General features: G+C 40.8%; 1 protein-coding gene across 1 annotated transcript in view; it reads right to left on the bottom strand.

Annotated features, from left to right (window-relative positions):
* Positions 1 to 375: 375 nt before the first annotated feature.
* Positions 376 to 13,567, bottom strand: part of LANCL3 (LanC like family member 3) — a 32,466-nt gene continuing 19,274 nt past the window's right edge. Inside the window, exons 2-5 of the mRNA XM_063343726.1 lie at positions 5,117 to 5,240; positions 3,892 to 4,089; positions 1,692 to 1,899; positions 376 to 551 (exon numbers count right to left, since the gene is read on the bottom strand). Of these exons, the coding sequence (XP_063199796.1) occupies positions 392 to 551; positions 1,692 to 1,899; positions 3,892 to 4,089; positions 5,117 to 5,240 (690 nt within the window). The 3' untranslated portion in view covers positions 376 to 391. The remainder of the gene's footprint in view (positions 552 to 1,691; positions 1,900 to 3,891; positions 4,090 to 5,116; positions 5,241 to 13,567) is intronic.

Below are 13,567 nucleotides of genomic sequence, written 5' to 3'. Positions count from 1 at the left end.
CACTGTTTCTTCTTTGTATGTCCTTGTAATTCTAGCTTGCCTTTTTTTTTTTTTTCCTCCTGTGTAACCACCAAATTAAAAGTTTGATAATGCCCCTTTCTCTCTCACTTGAATAATTAGATTTTGCTTCTTATTACAGCTAAATATCTACCACATCAGATTCAATCACTTCCCCCCTTTTTTTTTTCACTGACCCATTTTTTTTGTTACCAGACACTTCCCTCCCCAAGGCCCAGTGTATGCTCTTTTTCACCTGACTCCCAGCTACATTAAGGCTAGCATTAGTGGTACCACTGGCTTGTTTTGTAAATAGCCTCTCTTGACAAATAAGTGAAACCGCAGGTGCCCTCTCCCATCGCCACCAGGATGCGGCCCTGGAGAATGTTACTCTCTAGACAAAGACACTGAAGAGAGGAAACTCGGCTTGGTTGGGTTGCAGCAAGTCAGTCAGGAAACACACAGTTCCCGAGAAACCTTCATACAGACTATATACACTTTCTAATGCCCGGGAACCAGCCTTAAATTCTTCTGTAAATAAGAACTCGGCAAACCTAAGAGGAAAAAAAAAAAAAGAGTTTGTTATTATTTGATGTCGCTCCAGTCCACTTACTTGTTGTTTGAAAGCATAATTTTAATAACATTCAACGATTAAAAAAACCAGAATGTTCATTATTTAACCTTATCTGCAAATTTTACGCTATCCAATTTCCACATGACACTGAAGTCCATTAGATCTAGAAGAGACAAACCTTTGCAATATGTACGTGGGTTATGCTTCTTTAAGAGCTATGAACTTTTTCTGATTTCTGGACGACATATCATTAAACAAATGCTTTTTAAGAACTTGTACCTTCGTTATTATTTCAGCAGGATGTAAGCAATGTTTCACATCAATGCAACAAATTCTGTAATGCTGAAATAACTAGACAAATAAAATGTTCTCACTTCAAAGCAAACGGCTGAAAATAAGTCACCCTAATTACTCTAGCACTTCCCCTCATTATTCTGTGCTGTAAGGAAAACAGTAACAAACATTGAATATTATATTTTTAAACATGTACAGTAAATTACAGAAATATAGTTAAAGATAATTGCAGCACTGTGACAGAATTTCCAGTGGACTGTACCTGCTTGCATCAGGACAAAATGGAATTAACCCCAGTAATGAAAATGAACAGCACAATGTCAAACTGGCTAAAGGTGGGAATGATAAATTAAAAAAATGTAAAATAGCAGCAAAGCAGGTTCTATACTCATTTTCCACTTGTAGTGGTAAGGGATAGCATTAAATGCTGTGAAAACCAGAACAAATCACATTTTACTCTGCTCCTGGACTCGGGTATGCAACTTGTCTGGTTTCTGACCTCACGTCAGGACGAGACCCCAATGTGCCCCGTTCCTCCCCATCCGCCCCAGCTCCCTGCAAAGGAGCACAGGCTCGTGGGCAGGGAGGGAGGGAGCCCGGGAGAACCCGATGCTTCTCCTGACGCAGGCAGCCTGGAAGCAGGAAAGCAGGATGGCAAGGCTCCCCGCAGAGCGTGCCTGGCCCACAACTCACAGGTAGGACTGCACCTGAGGCTCGAACACTCAGGCTACATCTGAGGGTGGTGGTCACAGACTCTGAGCAGCTTTATAAATCCTCCTGAAACTTTCCAGTATTACCCTGAATACAGAAAGATAGGAATGCTAACCTTTGTGCCCTGTATATGTATTTTGAGTTTCCAGTGAGCCTATACAGCAGCAGGAACACATAAGCACTACCAGCCACTCCATGGCATATTCCAGGTCCCTTCTTCAACAGGCCTTTCTGCCAAGTTAGCTCCCCGCAGCGGATACAAGTGTCCAGATACTGAGGCTTCTTGGAAACTAGGTAAGCTTTGGCGAACAGATATGCAATGCCTAGAAAATAGCAGTGAGATTGTCTTTTGTCATAAGTAGGCCATAGAACACATAAGAAAATAAAGACTAATACACTAAAAAACTGCAGTCTCATGCTCTACATGTGTCAGTGTTACTTATCTATGCGCTACATATGGAGGGGAGAGTAGCTGGTATGCTAAAAAGCATACGGTAAGATGTACTTATCCACTCCCTGTGACAACACCACTTCAAGTCTTTTCAATACATTACTGAATTCCAGAATTTACTCTACCATCTCTAAAATTTCCAGTCCTTCGGCAATTTAAAACGGTAGTCACACTTTTTGCCTTTAAAACAGTAAACTCTTAGCACTGTCTTCTATTGGTTTCAAATCCCCATTCACCTCACCTATTTACACTGAGAGAAACACAAGGATGGGCAAGATAATTTCTTACACTGGCAACAGATACAATTTCTTACTGAATGAGAAAAAGAAACTTGCTTTTTTTTTTTTCAATGGGGTCCATTCCGCTTTATTCATTATAAACTGTTAGGCATACTAATTTCTGTTAAAAAAAAAAAAGCTATTTGGCTTATTTTTAGAGGGGATTCAAATAAGTTAATCATCATCTTTAACAGAGCACTACACAGCTCAGTTCATGGTAACCCTAAAGGAATGCATATGACACGTAACCAAATCAAGAGCCTAAGGAAATGTTTAGAATAGCTCACTTGTGGTCTGAATATAATATACACTGAAGTAGCTGAAAAGTGTTCTTGTAAGCTACGCGTGTGTTATTACCCAAGAACAGTGACGGGATACAGGATTTTCTGGGGAAGAACAATAGCAATTAATGAAATTGCATGTCTCTACATGTCTCCTAAAGTAACTTCTTTACACCCTTTGGGATTTTGTCACTTTGGTTGAGTCTCACTGCATATGTCTCCACTAAGAGTTAAACCCAAGTCAAAGGCCACTCTCAAGATACTGAAACAAAAAGGGCATCTTCCCTGCTGGTTTGATCACTAGGCCAGCCATGCTGCAGAAGTAATTTTTCCCTCTTAAAAATCAAAAAGGTTGGTGAGCAAAAGCTGTTTTCACTTCAGTTCATTAGAGTGCGAGAGCAAGAAGCTTCTTCCTTAACGGTACCAACAAAAAGACAATGCGTCAACAGAAAGCACATTTAAGGGTTGTTAATTATAATGCATTTTTTGTAATTTAAATAGAACACCTTTAAAAGCAATGCCTCAATGCTCATGGACATTCTTTAATGAAAGTAAGCTTTTCTGTAACCTTCTAGGTTCATGTTACCAAGCCAGTATGACTCATTAGCAATAAAATTCCGCCTGGGGGTAAAAAAGCAATTTCAATACACAGCATTACTTGCCAGAATTGCTAAGGTATAGGATTACATTCTGAACTGACAGACATCAGCCCTACCTCATGAACACAAACTAAGGATTGATTCTCTTTTTCTCTGAAAAGCAGTTTAGTATCAGTGACTTTTAGAAAAAAGGCCTCTTGCTAGTACAAACTCCCCTTCACATGAAAATACGTTCATCAAATTCACGCATCATCCACATAATAAGTGCAGCCTAAACTTCGATTCTGATGAGGCGGAAAAAGCTATTCTGAAAGGCCTTCCCAAAACTCACAGATGTGTCTGTATCTGTGTTCTTTGGCATACTATTTCTGTGTGCAGCCATACGCTCTTTTGACTCAGCTGTACCATTCTTTGAGGTCTTGTCATGAATGGGAGCAAGAGCGGCAAACATACAGTTCGGGATCACCAAAATTCTTTCAGCTGTGATCACCTATCCTTTTAAGGCAGAAAATACGCCTATCCTTCCAGCTGCTTCAGCAATAAATAAAGCACGCTTAACTGGAAGAAAAAGCCTAAATAGTTTGCCTGCATCTCATAAAACGTCAAAATCGGTCAAATTTAACCTGAGATTATATTCTATATGGAATCACCTAACATGGAAAAGCAACGTGAATCTGGCTATTCATAGCATCAATGGGAAAAGAACCTGGAGCTCCATGACACCAGTGGACAAGCTCATTCTCCCGCTCAATTGTCTCTCCCAGCTCAGGAGGCCAGTTGCTGTTCTGTTCTTGGTCCATAAGAAAATCAACGCTCTGCCACAAAAGCTCCTGATCTGCTGGCTGCAGGTACTCATAATAGGAAAGCAACATCTGAAGAATTGATGAAAGCCCATGTGCTGCACCTGTAAAGAACAGAAACAGTCAAATTAGAGGGTAGGTTTAGGTCCTACCTCCACCTCATGGCAACTTTCCCTTGGGACTGATTTCCTTGTCAAGTGCATGGCTCTTCCATCTTCTTTACACACATTACAACGGTGTGTGGAATAAAAGCTTTCTAGGCGCATGGCACTATGATTTGCTACTACTTCTGTCATTTCCAGTTCCCCGAGCTACGCAAAAATACGTATGAATTTTTTCTGTATTTACTCTGGTATGACTGAAACTCAGTGTGTGAAGTTAAACTGAACCTCAGCTGATGCTGTTGCAAGACGTTATACTTCTTGACGCACTCCTGAATCTGGACCATCATTCTGATGTCTTTCTTGAACTCAAACTGAAACTGGACCATAAATGGTATTCCCAGTTACTGATTGACCGTATCAGCCAACTAAAACCTGTGCAAGAATTGTCTGTACCTGCCAGCATCTGCGGAGCGGCACCACTCGGTGACTTCCCCCTCTGCTCCCCTGCCAGAGAACTCACCAACATCTGCAAACCAATCTCACACTTTCTGCGGTGTGATGTCATGCCTTGAGAACCCCACTATCACCATATGCTTGAGTTGCACCGCCATGGCCAAAAACGCCCTGCAAGTCCCTGCGTGGCAACAGCAGCTTACAAATAACATCCCCTGACAGTCCTCTCTGGGAACCTTCTCCGCACAGGCATGGGCACCACACCTCTCGCTGCCTCCATCTGTCAAGGGCAGATTTAGCAGGGCAGAAAGGAGAAGAGGGAACGAAGCTGCTGCGTGCTGCTCCCCTCGTGCAGCACAGGCACCTCCTGCGCTCCGCAGGGAGAGGCAGCATCAGCCCTTCCCTCAGTTCCAGCTCCTCAGTCCCACTCTGCAGTTTTAGGAGGTTGGATGGTCCCACCTCAGTCAGGGGAAACCCCACACTGTACTTTTTCTATATTTTCTTTCTGAAGTGTCTGCTGGCTCAGCATCCACACACAGCACCACTTTCAAAGTACTCGGTGTGTCCTACTCACCAAGATACTCCGTTCCATAGTAGGAATACATGAGTGGGCACGGTTTCCTCTTCTTCACTGCATACTGCTTTCCTGATTCTAGTATGGCCAGGCAAATTGATTTTATTTGTGCTGGGGTCAGCACCTAAACAGAAACATCAAAACAAACATCAAGTCTATTATAATGATTTTGTTTTTTTAGACATTTTCCAAGACTCTGCTTTTTTGCTGGTGCACTAGACAAAGTACTGCCTTTAATATTATGAGCATGCTGTAACGTACATCATTATTACGAGTTCCTTATATAAACCAGTAAATTTACATAATCTTTCTCAAAAACAGAGCTTCATCCTGTCTCAGGGAAGTGAATGTCAAATCTTTAGCTGCACAGACAAGGCGAAAAGAGGCCCACTAAGAGTTCCTGCCTTTCCTTCCCAGAGATCCATCAGCCTGATGGAAGCTGACAACAAGCATCAGGCAAGCTGCAGAACAACAGCCTCCAGACTGGAGGAAGAGACATTAGGAGACGACAAAGGAAAACTGACCTAGAGAAGAAGTAAATGTTACAGGCTTTATTGGGATATACTGAGCTAGACAGATTTTTCTCAGACAACATAAAAGAGGAAGGAAGGAAGAGGGTACTCAACTTTATTGAAAATCAATACTACATATGTGGGTTCAGAAACACCTTAGTAAAAGAATCGGGCTGCTTTACTTCAAGAAAATGTAAGAAAAATCAGATGCAAGACAGGTTTCTGTGAAGAGAGGCTGTCTATGTTTATGGGACTTTATCATCATGAACAGGTCAACACTGCCTTTAACGCAGCCTTAAGAAATGGTAAATGCCTTACTCTTTATGGTGCCAAAAGTAAATAAGATTGAAAAATCATGTATTTCTTCAGACATGAACTTTTCCAAGTTACTGACCTAAACCATTCAGTGAGGAATCAGTTTTACAGGTTTTAACTACAGCTCTAACGCTATGCAGTTCACTGCAATCACCCACAATTTCCTCTGTGTCAGCCACATTACTGACCAATACCTGCGTCATTAAAATAATTTAGTTTAAGTAGCATTTTGGCTTTCGGGGGAAACCTGTATGGCAGCTGTACTTTGCAAAAATATGAACTTATGAAAAGAGAACTGAAAAATAAAAAAGTCAAAATGAGGCAGAAAAAAGAAAAAGGCTGTAGAAATAGCCTTGACAAGATAAATAATAATCCTAAAATTAACTGGAATATCAAGATAATGTCTTTAAAATGCTTCTGAAGACATTTGGTTTTGCTGTAATTTGTATTATCATAGGATTTACAACTAATTCTTCAAGTTTAAAAAATACTGTTAGCATTAAGTATGGAGGCAACATCTGTTATAAAGTATATTCTCTTGACTGAAAACTAATGGCTGAAAAATCTTCTTTGTCTATCTTACCTTGCTCCCTGACAACAAGGCATTTTATTACAGCTGCTCCAAATGACTATGATATTTGTGCAACCTGAAGAACAACTTACTTCTGATCTTGATTAATGTTCTTTCATGTTACTGCAGTAGAAGTAAATAAGCCATTAACATCTGGAGACTTCACTCATTTCCAGTCATTTTTAAATGAATTGTTTTAGCTTCACTGAATTTAAAGAAGTGCTTTAAATCCTAAGCAAACGAGGAGATCAGAGACACGGTGAGACATGCTGCATTTTCTCCAGAGCTCTCATTTTACCGTCTTGCAGTTTGGGACCTTGTCCTGCAAATCCTATACTTTGTAAATGGATTAGTAAGGTAACCCTTTAAAAATAAACGTGAAGGACAAGATCTCCTAGTTGTAATTCTGGAAGGCAAAGGCACACCGATTAGAAAAATCTTATCAGTTCATTGTCTGTATGTAATGGTTCCTTTACTTAATAAATGAATGGGCTTCCAATACAAACCATGTTTTGCTAGGCTTATTTTTATGTTCAGCCCATTTAATTTTTAAATTGAATTAATGACTATTTTAAAATGCCAACCGTGTATTTTAAATGGATTTAAACTTCTACCCAAATCCAGCCTTGCACAATGCTGCATAAAGGAGTATCAGCTAGCAAGAAATGCATTGTTCATCATTTTTTAATATAAAGTGAGTGTAAAAAGTCAAACACTTAAGCACTATGATTAGTGATTAATTATATACATAGTATAGACCCTTTTGGCTGGCATAATGAAATATGCTAATAAATATCACCTCCTTTTCAGAATGCAAAAAAAAAGCCCACATGCAAAGCCAGGCGAAAAATGATTATTTAAAATCATGATTAGACTGGATGATAGGAATCAACCCATCCTGACCCACTTCCACCTTACCAAAGAAAATGGAAAAGAAAATAACCTGTACGTAATCTTCTCTCTGGCCACTTGGACTGACCTGTATGCTTAAGGCAGGTAGGAGATGGGTCCTAACTAATAGCTAAATAAGAAAATTTTTGTGATCACTCCAAATATCTCTTACCAAGTGCCTCAATCCACAGCCATCGTAGGGCTGCTGCCCGTTTTCCAAAACACTTAAATATAAAGGATTTGTATTTGCTTCTCATTCTAGGAAATGATAGGCTGGAACAGAGACCCTCACTTACCATCATTATGAGTGGTCTTCCAAAGGTAAAAATGATCAGAGATCACATTTAAGATCTCCATCAGCTTGCTACATTTTATTTCAACCAACTCTGTGTCAAAACCTCCTCAGATTTCTTTCACCTTGCCAAGAAATAAGATCTGTGGCTAGTCTCTCTATGCTCCCTCACAATATCCTTAATAAAACAGCTAAAAACTTATGACAAAAACAACAATCATAGAACACATTAATCATAACCACAGAAGGTGTAGCTGTGGTTCTACAAAGTTCATTTTCATTTCAGTGTAGTCGCAATGCCTCCTTGCCCCTGGGAATTACTGAAGCAGTATGTTTAATTAGGGACAGCAAAGAAGTAGACTGATCATCCCAAAGGCTTTGAAAGGATAAATTGCATATTGATATCACGTCCTCTGGTGAAAGCTGTCAGATGCTTTGATGAAGAATAAAGTCAGTATGAGAATACACTACCCAGAAAAAAATTTCATGCTTGAGATAGCTATGTTTTTTGAGAAACTTCTGGAATGTCATTTAATATGAGCTGGCTACACAGTAGGTAAAAATATTCTTTATCATGTCAGTACTTAGTCAAAAGACTACTGACAGCAAAAGATATATTGCTGGTAGTTTTATATTTCAGCTAACTTTTTGTATTTTTAAAGACACCCCAACCTATCCTATCCCATTGGAAGTGTTCAGTTTAATCTCCTCACTGGACCGAAGTTTGGAATACATGCATTCCACATTTCCCCTGCAATTTCAGTATCAATTGGTTGGTGGAGTTCTTTATTTTCTGTTTTAAATCATTGTCCAGTGACGCTGTGTGCTGTTAAATAACTGTTCCACTCACATCGGTGCCAGCTGCATTCCCATATACCTTTTACTTTAAGCACAACACTTAAGCAGCACTATAATACTTAGTATTTGTACTACTGCCTGTGCCTCAGAGCCCTACTTATAGTAGACCACTGTGACTGTTTCTAAAGTCTCTCCGTTTTTCTCTTGTGCCACTGCAGACAATGTGCCTTCTCCCATTAAGTCATTTCACAAATTTGTGAATTATTTAAGGCAGGTACTTTGTTCAGTAAATCCCTGTTAAAAGTCAGCAAGGCAGTGCTATGTCTACAGCAATCGCAGAACACCGGCTTTTTTTTGTTATTAGTGGTCTTTCTCAACCTGATTGTTTAGTTGGAAGCAAATAATTTCACAACTCCTTTTAATCTACTAAAACAGATTTTGTAACGTATTAGTTATGACAATGCTAGGCCCTAGAGATGTGTTTCAAAAACCGTAGACAGAAATCTTGGCCTTGAGGCAGAAAGAAACAAAACTAGTTTTTCTTTGCTTCTAATTACAGTAACGTTTTCAGCACTTCATCGTTCCTCTAAATGTTTGCTACGAGCCCCCCTGGCTCATGATTTGCCTTTTGAAAACCACTGCTACATAAAACTGCATACTGTATAGAGGATATTTGAAGACTGTAAGCTTTCCATTCTTTTAAAAGATCTGTATTTATTTTCTTAGAGCTCTTTCCTGTATGTAAGTAACAGAAGGCATTACCGAATGCCAAATGTCATCTTTTTATAGATGCATCAGTACTTTTAGGAGGTAACAGCTACACTTATGTTATTATGGAAAAAGCCGCCTTCTATGCAAGTAAAAAAAAATTAATATGCATCCAACCACATCAAATCTCTCTCTGTCGCACTTCTAAAAAGCCATTTACGTGAATTTGATCATAAGCTTTTTCTGATGCTGTAGAAAGTGTCAAAATAAGCTGAAAAATTGGGTCACTCTACAAATAACCTAACAGGAGCTTTGCCATTAGTCGCCTACGCTGGAAGCCCAGCAGAGGGAGCTTGTGAATTGGTTATAATACTCAAAAATGCTGTATAAATAGGTGTACATGTCTGTGTTTAGCAGCACAGCTGACTCAAGCAGAAAGATGCTGGAGCCAACTTGGTAATTTAATGATACCTTACTGCACTGCGTGATATTTAAGTTCACTACTTAAGCTTGATCTTTTTCTATCAAAGACAGGGGCTGCGATTGTTCAGGGACCTCTCCATGCAGTCTCATGGCCAGTTTCTTTTTCTTTCAGCTGATGCTAACACCTGAAGCTACAGAAGAGTAGCAGGTACAAAGACAGAGGGGTCGGCCTCCCCCTAGTGATATTCCATTTTGACTGACATACCTCTCCTGCAGAGCAGTGGGAAACCCAGCTCCAGGTGCTGTCTGCTTTCCTTACGAGCAGTGTCAAGTACACCCTTCTTTTGAAAAAAAATACAAAAAATTCATTAAATGTCCTGAAAACTTTGTTCAAGGAATCAGATTAGTTCCTGAAATACTACTGATGCTGTTGATAACGCAGCATGTTTCATGCTGTAACAGCACCATGAATGGCACCTTTCTAGAGAGCATACTTTCCCAAATTTCTCGTATTCATACAACTACATGACAGTGTGTGTAGACTCAGCCCAACTAGTAATATGATTATGTCAGTTCATTGGAAAACAGTACTTGACTGCAATCTTGAGTAAAACAGACCCACTACAGATCCCATTGGTATTGCTTGTTTGGTTTTTTTGTTGGTTTTTTTTGAGGCCTCGCAGTGTTCATGGCCAGGCTGGATGGGGCATTGAGCAACTTGGTCTAGTGGGAGGTGTCCCTGCCCATGGCAGGGGGGTTGGAACTACGTGATCTTTAAGGTTTCTTCCAACTCTAACCATTCTAGGATTCTTTCCCTCAGCAGCACGGAAACGGCAATGTCAGTCCTGTCCTGTTTCGTGGGTCACTAATCACAAGTCCAATCAGAAAATGAAGGCTGCATTTATTCCTGATGAATCAGATTACTGGTAAAGAACACAATCCAGCACTTTTGTTATTGCTAACTGAGTACAAAATTTCCACAGGTCTCACTTGCCAGGGCTGCGTAGCACTAAAACCCATCAAATTCTGTTGTTAAACCTGTCCTTCAGAATGGGGAAAAATTTCAGACACGGCCACAAATGAAGTGTTCCAGAAAAGGATGGAGCACAACTGTTACCGTAGCTAGGAGGCTGGCTGAGAGCAGCTGGTGCTGCTGCTACACAGTCGGTCAAGACCAGGTCATATGAGGAGAGGCTGAGGGAACTGGGCATGTTTAGTCTGGAGGAGACTGAGGGGAGACCTCATTGCCCTCTACAACTACCTGAAAGGATGTTGTAGAGAGGTGGGTGTTGGCCTCTTCTCCCAAGTAAATAATGACAGGACCAGAGGAAATGGTCTGAAGCTGCAGCAGGGGAGGTTTAGATTAGATATTAGGAAGAATTACTTTACTGAAAGAGTGGTCAGGAGCTAGAACAGCCTGCCCAGGGAGGTGGCTGAGTCACCATCCCTAGTGGTATTTAAGAAATGTCTAGATGTGGCACTTCAGGGCATGCTCTAGTGGCACAGATTGTAGGTTGTTTGATTGGACTCGATGATCTTAAGGGTCCTTTCCAACCATGAAGATTCTGTGATTCTGTGAAATACAATGAGCACCTCCACTCATTGTGTCTCAACTTGAACACTGGAGAGTTTCAAGGAAAAAACAGCAATCATCCTCTCTTTAAGCTTCCCCTATCCTGAGTCAATGAAGCGAGAGGTAAAACATGAGTTTCTCTGGTTACACTCTGTTCCTCTTTCCTATCTATCTTCCCCCCCAGTTAATGTCAGGCCCCAGCATTTCTCACTCAGCTGCAGCAGAGTCTGTCTGGATACAGCTATCTAGTTCTATTATGGTGGCTCTCCTAGGTCTTAGGAAGGAAACAAGAGGTCCCTGTCACCCTCTTTATCTCAAGAAAGTAGGGAAGCACAACCACTTGCTCTCTGCTGCTGGAGAACTGAAGTACGAAGAACGTCAAGGAACAGATCTAAGAACAGAGCTGTTCAGATAACCAACATGATTGAGGAGGTATTGGTCTGCCTCTTGAGAGCTTATGTGAGGTTCAGCCGAAAGTGGCTGGCGAACAGCAAAAACAGCAGAGAATTGCTCAGGAGGACAAGTCCCATCACAGAAGAAGTGAGGTACCCCCAGATGCACTCCTGTGTTACGGCTCTCAAATGACAGCTGTCTGCACCCCAGCTGCATGTTCTCTTGTGCCTAGTAGAGCGTAGACTTACCAGAGAGAGCCAACAATTTAATTTCAAGCATCTCTCCCTAGAATTGCACCCAAATTCAAGAGCATGAATTGAAAAGCATGTTTAAAAACAGTAAAAATACGATTTGCAAATTAACTTGGAAACAAACCCAGCGTTGCTTGGAGAGGCTTGTTTCTACATAGCAGAATTCTACCCCAACTTTTTTCAACAAACAAGTAAAATTCTTCTTTTTTCCTTTTTTTTTATTATTATTATTGACCATTCTCATAACACACAGCTGAGCCATTCTGGGGACACAGACCCTGGGAACTGGCCAAAATGGAAGTATCGGTGATCACCTTTCTGTGATCCAAATCCTTGTTTGGAGCTCCTGTGTGTCAAGCACTCTTCCAGCAGGCAATGGAGCAGTTTATGACAGCTGCAAATGGGTCAGTGTTTAGTGCTGCACAGATACCGATAGGAGGATACCAGGTAGGAGGAAAATTATTCATGTAAAAACTCCTTCATCAGTGGGAAATCCTTTGACTCTGTTTAGTCTCAGCCAGAAATTACATCAGTACACGAGCCTTGTAGTTAGCTTATGCCAAAACTGCAGCACGGAGCTGTGATTTCCTGATGGGAGATCTATCCTTCTGCAGTCTAAATACATGACCCTGACAATTCTGCGTTATGGTGATAAACATCTTCCAAGCCGGGCACCTTGCACTGTGCTTTGAGTAACAGGCAGCCCAGTGCGTTGTAGCTGTGCTGCCCCAGGATCCCATCCCATTTTTTACAGTAGTAAGCAAGGAACATCTGCTCTGCCTGTGTATTTTGGATCAGCTTGCTTCCCCTTAACAGTGGGTCTGCTGGTTCACTGGAAGTGAATCCATGCCTTCATCTGTTCCACAGGCATTTCGTGTTGTAGCAAAGCTGTCCCGCTGCTGGAACTGGTTGATGCATGCAACCTATGCAAAGGTATGAGAAGTAGTACCCATTCTTCCAGCTCCAGAGCAGCAGGAAACAGGATTCAGGAAACAGCCTTTGCAAAAGATAAAAACTTGTAACACGGATGAGAGAGCCTCCCCAAACATTGCAGTAACCATGGCAGTGCCTTTAGTCTGAACTCAAAAATGATGCAAGTCCGGTTTAATTGGGCACACAATTTGCTGCCGGAAGCTTAGGTAGACTGCTCCTTGGAAAAATGAATTTGTTAGTGTTTGTACATATCTGCAGGTCAACATGAGATGGGCAGAACTTGATCTTGAGTCAGTCAGTAAAGGACAGTATTTTTCACAGGGAAGCTGACCTAGACTCAGAATTCTACAAATGAAAATGGCAACTGTATCTAGAAACCAAAGAAAGTTGATAAGCCTTATTTTAAGATGTCCTGAAGTTCTCCAGAAAGAAATGGACACTTCCATTCCTTTATTCTTTTATTTCATCTGGAAAGGAGGGCATTCAGCATCTAACAGGGCACTAGTCTAATAAAATGTAATGTGTTTACTTCTGAGGAATGTAGATGTGCTATGAGAAATGATCATGCTAGGACCTCTTAAGATTATGAACTGTACTCCTGCCAAGTTCATAAAGACATAGTTAATTTTGAAGGTGCCACTAAATATAGAAGTCAAATCAGGCACTGGAAAGCACTGTTGCAAAAGGTACGAGGAAACAAGGACATCTCTGGTTCATGTCCAAAATTTAAGCTCTGAGAAACTTAGTCTGGTTTTCTATGGGAAACTGATAAAGTTTCTTCAAACTGATGT

The sequence above is a fragment of the Chroicocephalus ridibundus genome, chromosome 1 (assembly GCF_963924245.1).
Source record: "Chroicocephalus ridibundus chromosome 1, bChrRid1.1, whole genome shotgun sequence".
In the NCBI taxonomy this organism is placed as follows: Eukaryota; Metazoa; Chordata; class Aves; order Charadriiformes; family Laridae; genus Chroicocephalus; species Chroicocephalus ridibundus.
The sequence above is the reverse complement of the archived record's forward strand: the minus strand, read 5'-3'. Positions and strand labels throughout refer to the sequence as shown.